The 20974-nt window shown below is 60.2% G+C and overlaps 1 protein-coding gene across 1 annotated transcript in view; it reads left to right on the top strand.

Moving 5' to 3' along the window:
* The window catches only part of LRP5 (LDL receptor related protein 5), a 94715-nt gene that overhangs the window by 32337 nt on the left and 41404 nt on the right, over window positions 1-20974 (top strand). The window contains exons 3-5 of the mRNA XM_079103196.1: window positions 2124-2321; window positions 4107-4303; window positions 5485-5616. Of these exons, the coding sequence (XP_078959322.1) occupies window positions 2124-2321; window positions 4107-4303; window positions 5485-5616 (527 nt within the window). The remainder of the gene's footprint in view (window positions 1-2123; window positions 2322-4106; window positions 4304-5484; window positions 5617-20974) is intronic.

Below are 20974 nucleotides of genomic sequence, written 5' to 3'. Positions count from 1 at the left end.
CTCAGGCCTTAGCCAGACAGCCATACTCTGCTCCTGGAGTGGCCACTCATGCGTGTGGGGCCCATGCAGGCAGCCTGGGGGGGCCTCGCCACCTTGTCTGTGGAGTGGGATCCAGTCTGGCTCTCCCTGCTTCCAGGAGGATGGCTTCCATGGGAAGGGTGCCCTGGCCTCCTGTCCCAGGGAAGTTGACCTTGGCCTCGGTGCAAGGAGGGGTGCGTTTTCCATGAAGCCCCTGCACCCCTATTGCCGTGGATCCTGCCGCTGCCCCTTGGAAGGCCTGGTGGTCCTGGATCAGAACTAACCACTGCTGAGAGGCAGGGGCACATGGTAGGCTGGTGGAGGCAGCTGTGCATCTAGTCACCTTCCCTCTGCTGCTGGTGGAGACCTTCAAGGGACACTTGCTGGCTTCCCTGCTGTTCCAGCCACCACCTTGGCCCCTATAGTTTCCGAAACTAACGAATTTTTCTTCTATAGGAGGAGGCCAGGGAGGGGGACAGCTTGTCAGGGACTGAGGCAGATGGGCAGAGGAGAGGAGGAACCACCGGCCCACAGAACCGGTGTCTGAGAGGTGTCCCTGTGCTCCTCTTGCAAGGGCCAGGAGTGGGAGGCCAGCTCCGTACAGGGTGGCCTGGGGCTGTGCCCTTCTTTCCCTGACATGTGGCTTGTCCTTTGCCACTTGGGACAGGAGCCTCATGTCCTCCGGGCCAGCCTGGCCCCCTCTGGGTCTGCTGAGGAGCCGTGCCCGGCACCAATGCACACAGCCTGTGGTGGTGGTCTCAGGTGCCCGCGGGTGGGCCCGTGCCCAGCACCGATGCACACCGCCTGTGATGGTGGTCTCGGGTGCCTGCGGGTGGGCCGTGCTCCCAGGCGCTGTGTCGCTGCACAGTGTCGGCTCACTTCTCAGCTTGCTGGCCGAAGGACAGATAGCACAGGAGCCCTGGTTCTTGTGGACTGTGCTCCTGCCCTTGCTGGAACCTGGAGAAGGTGACCGGCAAAGCCAGTGCCGCCCAGAGGCCCGGGGCAGCTACCGCCATCTCTGTCTGCTGTCTCTGTGAGCATGGGCTTTGCTCTTTTTGATACGCTCTTTTTAGAGCAGTTTGGGTGTGTAGGAATTTGAACAGAATGTGGGTGCTTCCCACGCCCCAGCCACCTCCGCTGTCAGCCTCCCTGCCAGAGCAGCTCCTGTGTTACACCAGGGAAACCACTCTGGTCTTCATCCTCCCCACAGTCTGGGCTGTCCACAGTCTGGTCCGCGTCGGTGGTGCAGGTTCTGTGTGACAACCCGCATTTGTCATAAAGGAATCCTACAGGAGAGTGTCACTGCCCCAGACCACCTGCATACCGCCGGTTTGTCTCCCCCACCCCACCCCTGGCCACTACCGATCTTGGTGCTGACTGTTTTTCTTGCCTTTCCCGGAAGTCGCATCGGTGTGATTGTGTCGTGTTGCCGTATGCAACACGTCTTCTGGGATTGGCCTAGTTCACTTACAGGCATGGCGGGCTCCTCCATGTCTGACCGGGGCCTCATTCCATTTGAGCACTGACCAGTTGTATCCTGCATCTTCTGAATTGCCTTTTAGAGGGTCATTTCATAGGTGCAAAAACTCAGGCAGCTGAACACAGAACACAGAGCTTGTTAAGTAATTTAGGGACCCGCACGCTTATACCACCAGTTAAAAGTAAGAACTGTTTCTGTGTGTGAAAGGGGAGGGTGCCCAGAGTGTCTTGTTAGCCGAGAGCAAGTGGAAATGGACAGTCAGGGCTGCTCAGGGACTTTCCGAACACTGGCCACATGCAGATATCCCGGACCGTGTCGTGGCCATCCTGGTCTGTGTGGCCACCCGGGCTGTCGGACGGGGTGGATCACCTGAGTTCTGATGTGCTTCTCACCATTCTTTTTTGTTTGGTACTGGGGATGCTTCTCAACATTCTTGAGAACACACTCAAGTTCTTCAGCTGTTGCTGTCTTAAGCAGCATGTGACTCCGTCGGAGCCCTGGCTGAGGGCACCTGACCCCTCTACTGTAGTAGGTCAACTCTAACGGGCAAGCTTCGGGGTGCTCCTTAGGAGGGGAGGCAGTCTGCAGCTTGCGAGCCCTTCTCTCCCCCTTGGCCTCCTGCTAGGTACATGTACTGGACAGACTGGGGGGAGACGCCCCGGATCGAGCGTGCGGGCATGGACGGCAGCACCCGGGAGATCATCGTGGACTCTGACATTTACTGGCCCAACGGGCTGACCATTGACCTGGAGGAGCAGAAGCTCTACTGGGCCGATGCCAAGCTCAGCTTCATCCACCGCGCCAACCTGGACGGCTCCTTCCGGTGAGTGGCCGCCAGCACGGGGCACCCCCACCCCCACCCTGCTTCCCCCGGGCTGTCCGAGGTGCGCCTTCCTCGATCAGGGCTCAGGTGCTCATCTGATGCCCTGGGGACCCGAGGAATTCAGAATGTGTGTTTGCTGCCACATGAGCAACAGAAACGTGCAGTTTTCAGAAGCTTTTGGATTTCAGAATTGTGAATAAGGAACTGCGACCTGGTGGGGCTGGGAAGGGCTCACCTCACCACATGCATCCTGCCCGGCGGCAGCAGGGCTGCCTTAGTATCACTGTAAACCCCAGTCTTGCCAGAGGGCTTTGCACATAGTAGGTGCTCTGTAAAATGGGTCAAATGAAAAAGTGAATAGGGAGGACTTTTCCCTCATTGGGTGATTACTTTTAGAGCGCTCTGGTCCACGTGGCCTTAGCAGCCTGCTGCTTCCTACCCTGTAGATCGTGTCCGTATGTGCAGGTGAAGGCAGTTCCCTCCTCGGCGACCCAGCTGCTGACTGCACTGGGTCTGGGGGAGCCTCCTGTGAGTGCAGAACCCATCTCTGCACTGGCCGGCAGGAGCCGATCCCAGGTCTGAGACGACCCTTCCTGGGAGGTCTCCTGGCTGGATTTCTGCAAACACAGGCAGGTGCCCACGTGCACAGACTTGAGGACTTCAGGGGTTTGCTTCACACTGCCCCAGGTGTATGGCTGTGTGACAGCATACCCCAATGCTTCCTAGCCTGAACCCGCACGGGTGTCTTTGTGGGTGGGTAGAGGCGGGCAGTTCTGGCTCAGGTCAGAGGTCAGCGAGGGCTTCTGTCATCAAAGGCGTGACTGACCCCCAAGGCTCCATTTCAGGCTCGCTCTGGGGACGAGGCCTCCGGGTCTCCTGGCGCCTGCGTCTTGGCTGCATTGACACATTGTCCTGCCATCCCCGGGAGCATGTGTCAGCCCCCGGAGGGGCATGGGTCCTGGGAGGTCCTGCACTTAGGAAGGGTGGGTCAGAGGTCAGAAAGGCTGCCAGCTGGGGGTCACGACAGGAGGACAGCAGTGACGGTAGCCAAAACCTGGCGGCTGCGGTGGATGACCTTCAGTAGCACGGCTTTCCTCAGGGCCGTCTGAGTTCATCTGCTGCTCACGTGGACCCTCTGAAGTGCTGGCTATTACCACTCCCTGTTGGGATGGTGCACAGAGAGGCACGTGAGCTCGCCCAAAGCCACACAGCTGGTCAGAGCCTGTCATGGCGGGAAGGTCATTAAGCACATCATTGCACCTTACTGGCTGCCTGGATCACGATCCTGCCACCAGGCCCATGACCTCGTTACGCGTGGCCCCTTTGCCGGGCCTTCTGAGCACGCGGAAAAGAAGCCTTCTTCTCGTGTGATGCCAAGTTGTTTACTCTGAAGCTGTCACTCGGGGGCTCTCTGGATGAGCAGGTGCACTTGCCGCATTGTGCTGGCTGGAAAGCCTCAGGCCGGGGCCTGGCCTCTCCCAGCTCTTCACTGGCTGTGGCTCCTGTTTGCCATTTGCTTCCTCCTTTCTTCTTTGGGGGCACTTTGCCTGGGGACCCCTGTGTCACCATTGCAGGCAGCAGAGGCTGGCTGGGCTCTGGAGATGCTCCTCACACCCTAGGAGGGGCCTACTGGAGAGGCACACCTGTGGCCACTCGTGGCCACCTGCATCTGTTGGACCAAACAGGTCTGCGGTGACCACAGAGGACTTGTGGAGCCGAGGATGACCTTGTCTCAGTGGCCTCCGGGCCGTCCTGATGCCTTCACCCTCTGCCTTCCCTCTGCAGGCAGAAAGTGGTAGAGGGCAGTCTGACACACCCCTTTGCCCTGACGCTCTCTGGGGACACGCTGTACTGGACCGACTGGCAGACCCGCTCCATTCATGCCTGTAACAAGAGGACCGGGGAGAAGCGGAAGGAGATCCTCAGCGCCCTGTACTCCCCCATGGACATCCAGGTGCTCAGCCAGGAGAGGCAGCCTGCCTGTGAGTGCCCGGTGTGCGCGGGACAGGGGTCGGGGGGCAGAGCCCACCCTCCACTGGGGAGATGCTGCCTGGCCCTCCTATGGCAGGCAAGGGCCACTTCCCTGCAGAAGCCACGCTTGGGGTGCTTGGGAGAGGTGTGCATGGAGCTGGGCAGGCTGGGCCAGGCCAGGGGTGCTCTGGAGAGCTCGTGAGGGACGACTTTCAGGACCTGAGGCGGCAGTGGGATTCCCTAGGAAGGCTGCCCCGCTGTAAAGGCCTGGGGGGGATTTGTGTGCAGTTCGCTCTCAGTTGGTGGTTCTCAGCCTGATGCTGAGATGCGTGACCTGCAGGGACCAGGAGTGGAGATTTCTGGCCCAGCCATTGTAGAAGGCTCGAACTTGGAACTCCAGAGTGGGGGTGCAGGGAAGCAGCCGTTCTCTGTACAGGCCAGGGGCTCCCTGGGGTTGGTTTCCGGTGAGAATAGCGTGGGTGGTCCTCCAACCTGCTGCCTGCGGGCAGCCGTCGCTCCTCAGCCACCTTGGCGGGCGGATCCCTGCAGCCAGGCTATTCCAGTTCATTCGCTTTCCGGGAGCCAAGCCCACCCTTCCCCTGGGCAGCGGGGCTCCTAGGAACATTTGTCGAGTTTGTTTCATTTGCTCCTTGTCACAGAAGGGTTTGGGGAGACACTGAGCTTGGCTCCCTAAGAGGCTTCCCCAGGACTGAGCAGAGTTACTGCCACGGAGCCGGCAGGGTCCTGGCACGCCAAAGGCAGAGAAGCTGTCCTCTCCAGGGTCCCCCATTATTGCCACTAGGGCAGGTCTTGGGCTCCTGCCACGGGAGCGTGGAGGCTTTCTTGGGGGGCCCTGTAGAAGAGGAAGGTCTTCCTGCTGGAGAGCACAGGGCGGGGAGAATGTCTACTCTAGGGCAGAAGCCGGGCTGGAGAGTCGTGGCCATTTTGGAGAAACCACAGGACAGCTGCTGAGGCTGGAGGCCTGACTTGGTGGGTGGTCAGTGGTGAGGTGGGTTGGACTGGCGCCTGTGAGGAAGGGTCCTAATGCCCACCTGAGGGTGGCACTGGGGCAGAGGGACGCACAGGACTGTCCTGGGGGACGGATGGGGAGGTCGGGCGCTGGCCTGCTTGGGTCTGGGGGGCTGCGAGGGCCGCGAAGCTGTCTGGAACTCTGCTTCTGTTGCTCTCCCAGTGCACACGCGGTGCGAGGAGGACAACGGCGGCTGCTCCCACCTGTGCCTCCTGTCCCCGAGGGAGCCCTTCTTCACGTGCGCCTGCCCCACGGGCGTGCAGCTGCAGGAGGACGGCCGGACGTGCAAGGCAGGTGAGCTGCGCGGCGAGGGCCTGGCGGGAAGGGCTGACCCTCCTGCTGTGGAGCAGAGGCCTGGGCGTGGCCAGGCCCATGTCCTTGTGGTATCCTGGGGCGCGGGGACTCTCTGGCTTCCTGCTCTTTCACCTGTGTCTCCTCGTGGACTAGGACTTGCAGTGGGTCTTGCCCTCGCGTCTGATTCCTGGTGTGTTCTGCCGTTGTCATCTGCCGTGGAGGTTCAGGCCAGCTGCCCCCCCGGGGGATTTTCCTTGGCTCCTGGAGTCACGTTCCCCCTCCCACATGCCCTATGGCTTTCCTTCGGAGGTTCTGCCGCCCTCTGCTCGCCGTCCTGGGCCCTGGCTGCGGCAGGGGCTCCCGTTGCCATTGTCCTGCAGCAAGCCAGCGTCCCCGCCTCTGCGGCGCCTGCTGAGCACCCATGTTTCCAGGTGTCAGGCTCTGGTGGGCTCTTTGGGGAATTGTGCCTGTCCAGGATGCATGCCATGCCTACTTCAGGGCTCAGCACAGCTGGCCTGGCCTTGGGAGCTGGTGCTGGGTCCTGTTCAGTGAGAGGGTCAGTAGCCGAAGTCAGGAAGTCAGGTACTGATCCCTGGGATCAGTACCGTTTCATGGAGGTGACAGGGCCCAGCTAGCAGGGCAGGGGAAAGGGCCTGCTTCCTGCACCCTTGTCCCACTTGAGGAAGAGGAAGGCAGGGGCTGCTCATGTGATCTGGTTTCCAAGAACTGGCCCCGTGGGGCAGGCCTCGGGAGCAGCCTGCTGGGAGCACTGTGCTGGGACCATGTGTGTGGAGGGATCCCCACCCTCCAGGCCAGCGGCTACCGAAGCACTTTCTACCCAAGCTCGGGCGACTTCCTGACCCCTCTGTTCTCAAGGGCTGCAATCTGCTTTTGTGTGCAGTGGTGGGGACTGGGGGGCACGGTGGCTTGGTGGGGGTGGGATCTCTCATCTGCTCCTCACAGGACTGTGGCTTCAGGAGAGGACTTTCCGTCTGGATTTGCTCCTTCTCTTTCCCAGAACAGTGTCTTAAATGAAGGGTGACTCTGCTGTCTTACCACAGCTGCTCTGGCTGCTGCAGGGCACAGTTGTCGTCCCCAACAGAGGCCTTGTTTTCCTGAGTTGGGGGAGGGAGAGGCGCCACCTTTGTACAGCTGGAGACGTGGGTGACCCACCCTTCTGGTTCTCTTACAGTAAGGCTCAAGCTGCTCAGAGCTGGGACTGCCTGAGAAGCTGCCTGACTGTGCTATGTGCATGCATTCCTGCTCTGTTCATTCCATTCATCCACCCATCTGCTCATCCACCCTTCCATCCATCCATCCATCCACCCATGCTCCATTTAGTCATTCATCTGTCTGTCCATCTATCCATACTCCATCTTTTTATTCATCCATTCATCTGTCCATCCATCCATCCATCTATCCATCCATCCATCCATGCTCCATCTCTTCATCCATCCATCCATCCATCCATCCATGCTCCATCTTTCATCCATCCATCCATCCATCCATCCATGCTCCATCTCTTCATCCACCATCCATCCATTCATGCTCCATCTCTTCATCCATCCATCCATCCATCCATTCATGCTCCATCTCTTCATCCATCCATCCATCCATCCATCTATCCATCCATGCTCCATCTCTTCATCCATCCATTCATGCTCCATCTCTTCATCCATCCATCCATCCACCCATGCTCCATCTATTCATCCATCCATCCATCCATCCATCCATTCATGCTCCATCTCTTCATCCATCCATCCATCCATCCATGCTCCATCTCTTCATCCATCCATCTATCCATCTATGCTCCATCTCTTCATCCATCCATCCATCCATCCATGCTCCATCTCTTCATCCATCCATCCATCCATCCATTCATGCTCCATCTACCCATCTATTCATTTGTTCATCCTTTTTCTCATTTAGAGCATTTATTGAGCACTTGCTATGTGCTGCACTATTCCTAGGCACTTGAAACCCTGCAGAGAACAGTGCAAACAAAATTTCTGCCTTCTGGAATTTATGCTATTGGACCAGGGCGGGAGGTGGGGAGTGAGGTGGTGATACTCCTATATAGTGAATGATTTGGCACCTTGGGGGACCATCTGGGAAGACCAGCTCTTTGTTCACCCTGGGGTCCTCTGGGGGGGTAAGGCTGAGGGGGAAGCTGGTCTGAGTGAGGAGATCCAGGCAGGTTATCACTGAGTGACTCAGCCACCCCAGGGGTCTGGACTGAGCAGGTTCAGGGTGGATCGCAGGTACTCTGAAGTGGTTGGAGGAGCAGCTCTACTGTGTGGGATTAACCCTCTCCTTTTTCAGATGAGAAGACCTAGGGCATGTCACCAACCTGGGGACCCCACAGCACGTGACAGATAGTTCTAGAAGTTAGAATCTCCCAGCTCCCCTAGGGCATGGGTTGCTGATGCCTTATGTCCTTCCTGGCAGAACAAGGCCTTGGTCTCCCTCCCAGCCTGTCCACTCCCTGGAGGGGAAAGTTACCTCAGCTTCTCAGACTCCACTGGAGAGGGATGCTTGACTGTTGGGTGTTCAGGCCAACTTTGGTCTCCTTAGAGTTTGGTTTCTCTCCTTCCCACCACCTTCTTGTCCATCCATCAGTGGACAAGAAGCTTGTTTCCAGGAGCTTGTTTCAGTGTGGAACTGGCCCCTGATTGCAGGGTGTCAGTCAGGATCTGGCAGGAGAGGGTGGCCTCGCTGGTTGCTGCTACCTGCCTGAACCCTGTGCTGCATCTGCTGGTGATGTCTGCTCTGGGAGGATAGGTCTGGCTGGGTTCAGGCGCGGTTGCCAGCTCTGCCGGCTAGGTATCCTGAGGCAGGCGGTGTGTGGAAGGAGTTAGGGGGAAGACAAAACTGGATCCCCAAAACTGGATCTTGCTGTAGCGCCTGACCAGCAACTTCCTGACGGAGGACCGTGTGTGGCAGCTTTGGCTAGTGGGCCTTGGGGGGCGTGGGGAATGTAGGAGGCAGCCTTGGAAGAATCCCAGAGGCACAGCCCAGTGATGTTGCACAGCTGGAAAAGCCTGTTGTTCCCAGGAGGGCTTGTCCCTGCAGCACTGCAAGTCCTTCAGGGGCAGAGTGCTGGGACCTTGCTGGGCCTGCTGTCCTCTTCTGGGACAGGGGACCTGGATGTGAGTGATCGCAAGCACTGGGCAGGGTGCCTCTGGGATTCTTGGTGCCTGGCACAGTCTGTGGCACTGTGTCCACCCCCCACAACCCCCATCGAGTTAGCAGTGTGACCTCAGGTCCTGTGGCCAACACCAGGCCTGCAAGAACTGGGCGGCTTTGCTGGAGGTCTGGATTTGCCTGCTCCCTGCAGGGGTCCTCTGGGAGGGCTGTGGGGGCCGGGAGGTGCTGACTTTTCTTCCAACCCCAGGAGGCAGAGGGTCCAGGCTGACACAGTTCTGACTCCTCTCTGGTTTCCCACCCCCTCCGATCCCCCAGCTAGAGCCGGGGGCCCTGGGGATGGCCGCCCGTAGCTAAGGCCTCTGAGGGCATCGAGTTCTTCTGCAGATGTTAACTCCTTTCCCCGTGTGGCCAGAGCAGCCCCGTGGGTGACCGTGTGGGCCAGGTGAGGTTGCAGAGCGGGGGAGGGAGGGCTTCCTGGAGGCGCCGGCACTGCGGCTGGCAGGGGGCCCTGGCAGCTGTGAGGCATGGTGCTGCCGCCACAGGCACCTGTGGAGCCCTGCCCCTCCTGCTGGAGCTCCCCCGTCCAGCGCGGTCGGGGTCTGCACAGCTCCTGTCCTCCTTGAGCAGGGATGACCGGCCACCACAGTCCCCCGGACACAGCTGTTCAGGGGCCTGACCCTGCCGTCAGGAGAACTGTCGCCCCGCCAGCAGGCAGAGACTCCCCGGAGGACAGAGTGCAAGGAGGAGAGTGTTCTTGTCACCATCGGAGGCCCCGCTTGGGTGGGGCGTGCCTTGCCTGGGGCGTCCAGGCGGGGTGTCTTCGGGGACTCTTGTATGCTGAACTGGAGTTTTTCTGCTTTGGCTGCCGACCCCTGTCTAGGGCGTGAGGTCAAGAGGAGGGAGAGGCCCAGCGCTGCCCGAGAGGGCTGCCACGGGCCTCGTTCTGCCAGAGGATGATTGGGCCTTACTGCCTCCAGTCATGGTCCCAGGCAGGGCCCCGCCGTGGGTTGTCCCGGGTGGGCTGGGTGGTGGTGGGTGCTGACCGTGGCTTCCGCCTCCCTGCCCTGGGCCCACCTGAGGTTTCCTGGGTGGCTGGGGTGGCAAAGAGTCAGCAGAACTGAGGAGAGCCCTGGAATCCAGGGTTGCCCACCAAAGGCCCTTCTGCAGATTCCTGCTTCTACCTTGTCGTGGCTCTAACCTGGCGGGGCCTGGGGACAGGTAGGAGTGTGGAGCATGGGTTGTGGCCGCTGGCGCTGTAGCCCTGTGATGGCAAAAACCGCCGGGAGATAGTAGCTGGTTACATGAGAACGAGATGGAGGGAACACTAAATTCTGTTTTCTCTCGCTACTGCCGGCCTGGCTTTGAGGTCTCAGAGGGCAGAGGCCTCGTGCAGGGCACCAGACCAGCAGGCAAGTCTGGTGGAAGACAGGCCAGAACTGGCTGGAAGGGAGCAGTGCCTGTGGTGGGCTGCCAGTGTCCAGGAGTCTTCCAAGGTGTCTGGTTGGAGGATGGAGGCCAGAGGTTGTGTGGGGTTCTCCTCTTGGCTGTGGAATCCATGAGGACCAGTGTCCCATGGTGGGCGTGGAGGGTACTACGAAGAACCAAGAACCCGGTGCAGGGATTCCTGGGGTGGCACTGGGCTACAGGAAAGGCCCGTGGGGAAATGGAAATGAGGAAGTGGAGGGAGAGGCCGGGCTGGTGGGACTTGCAGGTATTCCAGAAGGGAACGCTGGAAGTGAGGGACGTGTAGCCAGGAGGACTGGGCTGCCAGCATGGCTTGCTGCTTAGCTGGGAGCTGGCCACAGATGAGGTGAAGAGATGCCGTGCTGGGCACACCCAGGATGCAGAGCCCTGATGTTCAGCTGTCCTTGTCACTGGAATTCACACCACGACTGTGAAAAGGCGTGGCCTCTGTGTGCTGCGGTTCCCTTGTCTGTGGAAAGGGGACCGAACAGTAGGCCGTGGAGTGGCTGGAAGAGGGCCTGGCTGCTCAGCAAACAGGAGTTGCCCTTGGAGTTGGACTTGAACTGGGAGCCAGGCAGGCAGTCTGATCTGATGCCAAGGAAGCAGTTCTTCCCTGAGTGTTCGGATCGGCTCCGGATGTCTGGGCTGGTGGTGGGGTCGGGAAGTGCCCCTCACTTGGACGGGCAGGCAGGCGACCTGACCGAGGAGCAGGGAGTTCGTCCTGGGAGCTCGGAGCCTGCGTGGCTCCCTGTCCCGTGGACCCATGTTGTCCTGGGCTGGGCAGGGAGGCTGCGGTGTGGCACACTGGGTTTGAAGTGGACTCTGGGGCGCGTGTGGGGCTGAGCTCTCAGGCTGGGTGCCGGAGGTGAAGGGGGTCTGGGCCTGAGCCCGGCCTTTCCTTGAGTCAGAGCAAGTGGAGTCCAGCCCAGCTTTCCCAAGGAAGGCGCTGAGACGGGGGCATGCCAGGACCCCAGTGGGCACACGAATGGTGCCCAGCAGGGGGACAGCACTGCCCACGTCCCCTGAGCTGCCGTGTCTGCAATGATGTGGGGTCAGCAGAAGGGCTGCCCCTCAGCGTGGTCGGTGGCCCAAGGACAAGCCTATGGAAAGAACTTCTCACAGTCCCTTGGGCTCCGCATGGACTGGACGCTCGACCCAGCCCTCCCTGTGTGGACGTGGGCTCCCTCCGCATCCCGCCCTGGGCGTCCAGGGTCCTGAGGCCCTCTGGGGGCTGTGACCGTTGGCTCTGGGGTCTCAGCCTCTCAGCAGTGTTGAGACCCGGGCTGTCCCGGAGGCGTGGAGGCAGCCTGCCCGTCCTCAGCAGGGCTGGCCTCCCTCCCACTCATGCGGCAGCCTCCGCAGGCAGCTTTGGTTTTCCCCATGTTTTTCCAATTATGTGGATTGGGCTAAAAACAGCAGTCGCGGGGCCTGGCTAGGGAGTGGCCGCTGCCCCTTGCTGCCAGCCTCCCAGAGTCCCGCCCTGTCACCCTGACTTCTGTCACCCATGCCTTCCTTGCCTCAGGGCTTGGGCAGCAAGCTTCGTGACATGTGTCCTGCTGCTCATGGCCACGATGACCCAGCCAGGTGACTTAGGGGCCCCTGAGGTCCAGGCCATGTCCAGAGCATGACCAGGCAGCCCTGCACTCCTGCTGGCCCTCTGCAGGCCAGGCTGAGGCTGAGCAGCGGGTGTGGACCCCTCCGCACCTCGCCAGGACATAGCTTTAACAGATGTCCGTCCGTCAGGGACAGGAAACAAAAAGAAGTGTGGCCGGGGTGGGGGTAGCAGGGGAACAGAGGGCTCCACTGTTGGGTGTGATGGACAGATGACCCAGGCCCCTGTCTTCAGACCCTCCCGTCTGTCTGTCCGTCCTGGTGGATTAGCCGAGGTAGCCTGCAGCCTGCGGCTCAGGGCCGGGAATAACAGCGCATTTGTTCCCAGAGTCTGGCTGTCTCGTCACTTATCGGGGAAGTAGGTCAAAGGGAAAAGAAGGGAGGCCCTGTGGGGGGTGCGCTGGCCCTGATTGGCAGTGACTTTGCAAACAGAAGGCAGCTGCTGTTCTCAGCCGCAGACCGTGAATTTTTAATAGCTAGGAAAGCAGACCGCACAGTCCAGGAAACGGAGGCGCAGCCGAGCGCCCCCGGGTCCCCTTAACCAGGGTCCTACTTGCAGATGATATAATGCATGTTTTAAGTGTTTGTTCTGATGAGCGTTGCTGGTTGCAGGCGTCTGCATGACCACCCCACACCAGATAGAATTTCTGTCTCCTGGAACGTTCCCTGGTGCCCCTCTGCACCCCCTGCGGGCAGCCTCTGACCCCGGGCTCAGTGCTGCCTGTTCCGGAACATCGCGGAAGTGGAACCACAGGGTACAGACTGTGCTCTTCGGGGTCTCGGTCCGAGCACTGGCTCCTGGGCTGGGAGGGGACAGGGAACGTGCTGCTCTTGGAGGAGACTTGTCCCGGGCCTGGGTACAGGTGGGACAGAGCCTCCTGCGTGCGCGGGCCCTGCGGACGGCACCTTCCCTGGGCTGCAGCGTCCTTGGGGGTCTTGCTCACGCAGTCTCTTTGGTGTCCCATGCCCGGCTTCAGCCTGGCCACAGGCTTTTCTGGGGCTTGGATGGCTCCGGTTGGCCTTTGGAGTCATGGAAAGAACTTCTGACGGTGCCAGGGAGCCCCTGGACTGCCTGCTGGCTGTCAGCTGCTCTTGCCTGGGACACCCTGTCTGGGTTCCCCTGACTAGGCCTGTGCCTGTGCCCTCCCGTCCAGTTACATGTGTCCAGGGGGCAGATGTCGCTAGGCTAAGTGTGCTCGCTGGGCCCTCTGGGCCAGGGGCGTGTCTTCAGAGGGGACCTGGAAAGGTCTAGCCTTGCCTGCCTTTTCCCTGGTTCCCTAGCCGTGGTGGTCTGCTCCTGTCCAGCCCACTGCCCAGGCTCGCTCAGATGCCAGCTGTAGCTCCAGGTCTCTTGGCTCCCGGCTCTGGGAGGGGCTGGGCTTGTGGGCTCTGCTTCCTCCTCGCTGCAGGGAGAGCGATTCCGGCTTCTCCACCTCCCTGCCGGCCCAGGCAAGGGGCCTGGGGCATTGGGCATTTGGTGGAGCGCTGTAGTTCCGAGGACCTCAGCAGAGCTGGCATCAGGAGGACTCTGAACGCAGCAGAGGGGCCTCCTGGGTCCAGCGAGCGGCCCCAGCACCAGGCAGATGTTGACACCCCAACGCCTGGTTCTGTTCTCCCGCCTTCCACTTGGCTGTGAAGTGCAGGTTCTCTGTGGCGTCCACCTGGGAATGGCGAGTGGATTCCTGCCTCTGAGGGGCAAACTGCAAAGCTGGAAAGCTTTGCAGTTGACTTGGGTGGTGCCACCTGAGCAGCAGGCAGTGACTGCCTGTGACCCACAGAAGTGGCATTTTCACAGTGCACCCTGACCGGTCCTCCTGGCCACTGCCTGCCACCGTGGCAGGGTGGGGGCCGGCAGCCATCGGATCTGCTGGGGGCTGCCCTGGTGGGCACAGCCCTGAGCCCCATCCTCCTTCCCACCTTGCAGAAGCTGCATGGAGAGTGTGGGGTGCTTTGTGAGCAGGGACCTGTCACTACAGTGTGAGAGCGTGCTCACAGTCACAGGTTGGAACTGGGCCTGGGCATCTTGGCCCCAGGGGCTGCCCAGCCCAATGCCACACACACTGCCTGGGGGCTTGCTTTTGCAGATGCCCCGGGCTGTGGTACAGAGCAGCAGGACCACCTGCCTGTCAAGTCATCGCCAGCTTCAGGAGCCACAGGACTGTGTTTAAATCAACAGCAAAATGATCACTGCTGTTTACTGAACACTTACTATATGCCTGGGCTCGGAAACCCCCCCCCCCCCCCCTGTGCTGGCTTTTTGAAGAGTTGAGCCTGTGCCTGCAAGGGTGGGATGCAGCCAAGTCGCCCACTATTTTATAGTCCCTACCCCAGTCCCTATGCCTCAGACATCCAGGCAACTCACCTTTAATTCACCCAACAACGTCATTCTTTTTTTTTTTTCCTGGGGGTGGGGCACTGGGGGTGCTTTACCACCGAGCTACATCCCCAGACTTTTTAATTTATTATTATTTTGAAACAAGGTCTCACTAGGTTGCTGAGGCTGGTCTCAAACTTAATGATCCTCCTGCCTCAGTCTCCCGAGTAGCTGGGATTCCAGGGACAGCTAGTGCCCCTGGCCTGACAAAGCTACTCTTCACCTGTCTCCTTACTCACTCTCCCTGGGGTGGGTGTTCAATGCACAGGGAGAGGGCCTAGTGCTGGGATTCAGGTCATGGACTTTATCACAGGACCCTCTGGCCCCTGGAGGTCCGTGTCGGCCCGACTCTCACAGGTAGGAAGCAGGTCAGGCTGCTCCTGGCCCCTCAGTGAGCTGGGAGCTGACAGCGTGTCTGTCTGCATAGGAGCTGGTGCAGTGACCCTTGGTGGCACTACCTGTGTGTGAGCAGCCACTCAGCCTGAGGGTGTTGGATGGGGGTGTGTGGAGGGAGGGGCCCGCCTGCAAGTGGGTCTGACACTGGCACTGGCCCGCCCCCTCCGGCTGCCCCAGGCCTGGGGCGGAAGAGTGACTTCTTCATTTAGGAGCTGAGTAGACCAAGCCCAGGCGGCAGGCAGGGCTGCAGCCTTCCTGTGCGCACTAGCTGGGCAGCTTGGGCGAGCTACACAGGACAGCTGCTCCGGCCTGGGGTTGCAGGCAGAGTCACTGATGGGCCCAGCCACTTCCTCTGGGCCTTGTGACCCTGTGGTCACTTGGTGTGGTTTCCTGGGCCAAGGTGCAGGGCTGTGGTCTCAGCACTTCTCCAGCGACTTACCCCAGGGAGGCAGCGGAGAAACTTCATCAATTGCTAAAAAACAAAAATAATCTGGCCTGCCGCCAGAGGGGAAGCCGCACAGCCGGGCCATTTACGGCCTCAGGGACTGCAGAGTGGATGGTGGCCTGCACGGTGACCTGGCTTTGCCTACGCAGCTCCAGGCCTGGGAGGGGGCCGGAGTTGGCTGGGTGTCCTGAGGGGGCAGCTGAGCAGGTAACCCTGGGAATGGCAGGCACAGGCGTCAGGGAGACCAAGAGGGGCCGGATCTAGGCTCTCTGTGGCCAGCGTGACAAGGAGCCAGGAGAGCAGAGCAGTCCTGGGGTGGGCCCCCACAGCAGGGGCGCCCTGGCGGGTGCCCGGTATTCTTAGGGCAGGCTGGGACCTGGGAGCTGCGGGGGGCTCCCTGTGGGAGAGTCGCAGTGGCACCTCTGGCCGCTGGGCTGACCCGTCCACCACAGAGTGCCCCAAGGCTGGGGGGTGGGGGGGCGGGATCTTGCCTTCTTTCCTGTGTCGGTGAGTCGGGCCACGCCCTGCGGCGTGTTGCTGCCTTGCTGCTTGTGAGAAAGTGATCTTCCCACGTCGGGGTGAGGAGGGAATTAACCACGATGACCTCACAGGGCCACATGCTGGCAGCCTGCCAGTGGGTCTCTTCCTGGGCTTGGGTAGAGGCCAAGGAGGCTGCCAGGCCCAGTTCTGGGGCTGCCGGTGCAATGTGCCCTGTCTCCCTCTGCGGTGCTTCCTGTTCAGACTCTGGAAGCTGAACAAGCCACCATCCCGGGCCCAAGGCCGGCGGAGCAGGAGGAAGCTCCTGCAGGCTCCTGAGCTGCTCGGGAGGACGGCGCTGCCCTCCCGAGGGACTCCTGCCTCCACCAAGGGCCTCTAAGAATAAACCTGTCCACAAGTTTGAAAGCCTTGTTATTTGCTGTTACAATGCAAAATTCATGTTACTGTAGAAAGGAAAATGTCATAAAAATAATGAAAATTAAGATGACTGCAGTTTGCGCCCCCCGTCCCCCCAGCAAGGTCTCCGGCTCCCCTTCCTGTGCTGCAGTCTGCTCTCGTGTGGTTCGCTCGCATGTTCGCTGCTGCGTCTCAGCCTCTCCACTTGCGCTCTTTGAGCACTTTCCGAGTCGGTGACTCTTCTCCGGAGCCTGGCGTTTGTGCCGCGTAAGAGCCTGTGATCCTGGGTGCCCTCGCTTGCTTAGTGAATTTCTGTCCCTCGTTTGGTGTGTCTTGGGGCGTCTGGACTGATCTTTGCTTGAGGTTCTCGCTGTGGTCATGAAGCCATGGTGACGTCCCTGTGTGTGAATCTGTGTGCGTGTCCCACCCCTTCCCGAGGGCCATGTCCTCAGGAAATGACGGGGCCAGAGGGTCCTGGGCTGCTGTCCAGGAAGCAGAGCTGCACCGGCCAGGAGTCGGTCCCCTGCGGGGACCTGGGCTGCTTGCTCTGTTTGCAGGTCACCAAGGAGTTGCCCGTGTTTCATGTTTATTGACTATTTACTCTTCTGTTGATCTGTTTGTGGTCTTCGCCCATTTATTTCTGGGGTTTGGTGTTTTTTAACAGGCTCATTAGATGCCTTTTAGTCTCCTTTTTGCATTTTTAGGTTTAGAGGAGAAGCAAGGGGCTGGTGTAGGCCATTCCCACCGCCGCCCCCCCTGCGGGCTTTCCCCAGGGTGTGATGTCCTTCCTGATAGACAAGTCACCTGTGCTTCTCGGCCGGGTTCATGCTTCGAAGCCCAAGGACGCAGGGCTCACCCCTGCTTCTGTCCTGATGCCGGTGGCTCAGAATGGAGATGTGGGAAGGTGATGGCAGGCGCCAGCGCCGGTGTCCGTGAATCGGGTTCTGTTGGCACAGCCACATGCGTGTGCCTGTGTGATGTCCGCGATGGGCACATTCCTGCAGTCCTGGCAGAATCTCGATGGAGACCCAGGTGGCTGCTCTGCTGAGAACAGTTTGACCCTTTGTGGAGAACATCTGCCAACCCCCGATTCCAGAACTGGAGGCAGGGTGAGCATCGTGCAGATACGCTACAGACCTCCGAGTGCGCCTCCTCCTGGCCTCCGCCAGGATGCCAGGCACAGCCTTCCCAGGAGGCTCCTGTGTGGCCAGGGTGGGCCCAGAGCTGCCCTGGTCTCGTGCACAGAGCGGATCCTAGTGCAGAGTTGGGGCCTAGGGGATGACACCAAGCTCAGACCAGATCAGTGGCCCCATAGCCACCCCCTGTGGAGCGGCTCTGTTGATGGTTGCCGGCCTGCCCAGGCCTCCCCTGCTACCTGGGGTTCCTTCCTGGCACCTGCCTCGCACTCTCCTTGGTCCTGTGGAAGCCTCCCGCTGCCCTCTGCTGCCCACAGGCTGCAGGGCACACTCTGCCCCTCAGAGATGTCCAAGTCCCAACTCCAGAACTCGTGCATGTGGCCTAAGTTGGATGGAGGGTCTTCGCGTCTGTAATCACGGGAAGACGGGACTTGCTGGAGCAGAGGGCCCTGAATCCACACCACTGGCGTCCTTGTAAGAGGAGACACTATGACACAGGGTGATGGCCGTGGGAGGCCAGGGACAGAGGTCAGAGAGCCCCGAGTGTTGCCATCGGTGCTGGAGCTGGAAGAGGAAGGAAGCCCCTCCCTGTAGCCTTCCGGGGGAGCGTGTTCCTGCCACACATGGCCTTTGACCTCCTGGCTTCAGAACCATGAGGGAATGAATTTCTCTTGTGACAAGCCCCTCAGTGTGGGTGACAGGCCATGACAGCCTCCTCAGGGCTCTGCCGAGTCTGCACAGTTGGGGTTTGGGCAGCTTGCCGGGGTGGAGGGCGGGCATCGGGCTGGATGTGTCCGTGACATGAGCGTCCCTCAGGCCGGTGCTTGTGTGCCGGAGGGGACATGCCTGCCCGGAGGCTGTGCCCCAGCCTGTGCCCCGTGGGGCATAGCGCCCTCTTCGCTGCGGAAAGGCTTCACTTTTTCAGCAGCGCCCTGGTGCTGTGGGGCAGGCTGTTTGTTGCAACCACCCCAAAGAAGCCATTGGCCAAACCGTTGGTTCCCAAGCACCCCACACAGGCTCTCGGGCTGGCCCCAGTGAGGGCTCAGCCTCTCCTCTGCATGGCCAGTACTGTCACCTGTGGTTAGGGCTGCTGCGTGGACCGTGCTGCAGAAGAACCTTCTAGAAGGCTGAATGTGGACACCAGCTCAACATGTGTCTGGTGGCGCTAGGCCTGTGGCACTCTGGAGCTGCTGCCCCTGGCCTGGGCCTGGACACAGTGCCCCATTGGTCCTGGGAAGCCTCCATGCCAACTCCAGGCACATGGGCTGGGTCTCTGCTCTCCCCCAGGCATCCCGGTGCAAGTCTCTGAGTTTTTCTTGGCAAAACTGGAAAACCCCAAAGACTTGGAGCCCGAGATGTCAGAGGACCCCTTGGACTCAATTGGCACCTGCAGTCAATGCCAGCAGTGAGCTCTGCTCAGCCCAGAGACTGACTTCTCTCCCTTCCTCTGCATGCCAAGAAGGGGTCCTGATGCTGGGCTGGGTCGGGGCTCTGTGCTGCCTGGCTGTCAAGGGCTTGGCTGCCATGCTCAGCCCTGAAGACTCTGGGATCTGCCCAAGGTGACAGAGCCTCAGGAGCCTGGGCTGGCCCCCTCACATGCCTGTCCCCCAGCTGTCCCACACAGCATCATCTACAGTTGTGGCCATGCATCCTTTGATGGTCTCATTTGTCTACAGTCTCTGCCCTGTGACCCTGGGAGTGTTGTGGGGCAGATCCTGGGTCTGGTTTGCCCCCTCCTCATCCCTCAAGCTGGTCTGGGGTCTGCCATAAAGGAGGTACTCACGCAGATGCTGGCAGGATGACTGAGCCACCCAGGCAGCCGGTGCGAAGTGTGCGTCCTGCCTGTGCCTCAGTTTCCCCAGCCTGGGGCTCAGGAAGCTGCTGCTATCACATGGGCGCCCTCTAGTGGAGGAATTGCACTGTGAGCTCGAGGGAGCTCCCAACCCTGGACCCACTCTATCTATTTATTTATTTATTTATTTTATTTTGCGGTGCTGGGGATCGAACTCAGGGCCTTGTGCTTGCGAGATAAGCACTCTACCAGCTGAGCTATCTCCCCAGCCCTGGACCCACTCTTTAGATCCCTGGTTCCCCTCTCAGGAAGCTGGTGCTGGGCACAGAACATTCTCTGTTATTTGAAGGCCACAGCTTGGCCAGGCACCACAGAGATGGGGCAGTTGGCCTTGGGGCCAGGGCGAGAGGGAGGCTCTAGTCTGCTTGTCCCACCTCTGAGCTGTGTTGTCTGCAGGCAGGTGTCCCCAGAACACTGGAAATGGTCTCTGGACCATTCTTGGTTCTGTGGATCCTCCAGTCCAGCAAGGGCAGGAACAAAGGAGTGGACATTGGTGCAGCTCTGCAGGAGAGTATCCACATCCTGACCCTAGCAGCCTCAGGAGCCGTTGGGGTCCATGAGACTCCATGTGTGCGTTTTGCGGGAAGCTCTGATCCATGCCGACAGGAAAGACCTGGATGGGATCAGAAGTGCACGTGTGAGGCCGCTGTGGAGAAGGGGCTTGCTTGCTTCTCCAGGCCCTGTGTCCCAGAGCCGTTGTTAAGGTGTGGCGATCAGCTCAGGCCCTGAGCTGGTAGCCTGCAGGGGCAGGCCACGGGTGTTCAGAAGAGACTCTTAGAGCCCCGGGACCCCCAAACTGAGCTGCAGATCTGAGCCCCTGCAGCCCGAGTGAGTGGGGATGTGAGTGGTCCTGGGTCCTTGGGGCCTGGAATTTGCCTATGACTGGGCCAGAGAGATGAGGACAGCCCTCACGGGGTCTGTGCTGCCCTGGGCTCCCTGTGTGATGGGCCAGGCCTCTGAGTCCCCGCTTCTGCTTCCCCCAGCTGGCTGTGTGCCCTCAGCTGCCCTGGGGAGTCAGGCCACCACAGCTGCCCAGAGCAGAGGTGGCTCCGGGGCACAGAACGCATGCTGCCCTCAGCCAGAGCTCGGGGCCTTTGCTGGAGACCAGAATTGTCCTCTTCCTCTGTGCCCGGCCTGTGAGTGGCCTGGCTGCAGGCATCCTGGGAAGGCCAGGTCCCTCCTTATTCACCTGCACAGGCGTCACTCTGAACCCCAGGCACCCACGCTGTGAAGGGCTTGGCCTCAAAGCTGCCTGGCTGCCAGGCTCCGCCCTAGGGTACACTGGAGGCCCAGATGGCTCCGGGGTGGGGACTTTGAGATGTCCTCAGATGTATAGGAAGGTCCCAGTTCCTGGGGTTGTCACAGTTTTGGTGGCCCGTGGTGGCCTTCCTGGATCCTGGTCACAGAGCCGGAGGCCTTGAGTCTAGCTCTGGCTCTGGTCAGAACACGCATGGCCCCAGAGATGTTTCTTCTCTGCCTTGGCCACCCGTTGTGCCCCAGGGTGTCTGCCCTCTGTGGGAGGGCTTGGCACAGCTGAAGGGGCCCCGTAGGTCTCCGAGCCTCGGGTTCCCTGGGCTCGCTGTGCCTCAGCACTCGTGGAGTGTGTGAGGGTCAGTAGGGAGGTCACTTGACAGTGACATCTGCCCTGCCTGGAAGCCGGGCAGCAGAGCAGCACAGGGCACCTGCCCTGGGGTGCAGCGTGAGGCTTGGGGGAGGGCTTCACAGAGGAGGTGGTGTTTGAGTGGAGCTGGGGAGAGTGGGCACTGAGTTAGGGCCTCTGGGACGCTGAAGATTGGAGCCAACAAGTGGTGCCCGAAGCCCAGAGCCCCAGCAGGACTTGGTCGGGGCTCATTTAGGCTGAAGAAGGGCTTGCAGGGGACAAGGGAGCTGATCGAGGCAGCTATCACACACTGAAGTCAGATGGCCTGGCTGTGTGGCTTTCATCTGGTTGCTTAGTGTCCCTGTGCCTCAGTTTTCTCTTCAAAAAAAAAAAAAAAATAGGGAACAAATAGTGTCGAACTCACAGAGCTTTTTGAGAA

This window comes from Sciurus vulgaris, assembly GCF_902686455.1.
Source record: "Sciurus vulgaris genome assembly, chromosome: 11".
Classification (NCBI taxonomy): domain Eukaryota; kingdom Metazoa; phylum Chordata; class Mammalia; order Rodentia; family Sciuridae; genus Sciurus; species Sciurus vulgaris.
Note: the sequence above shows the minus strand (reverse complement) of the source record. Positions and strands in the feature narration are given on the sequence as shown.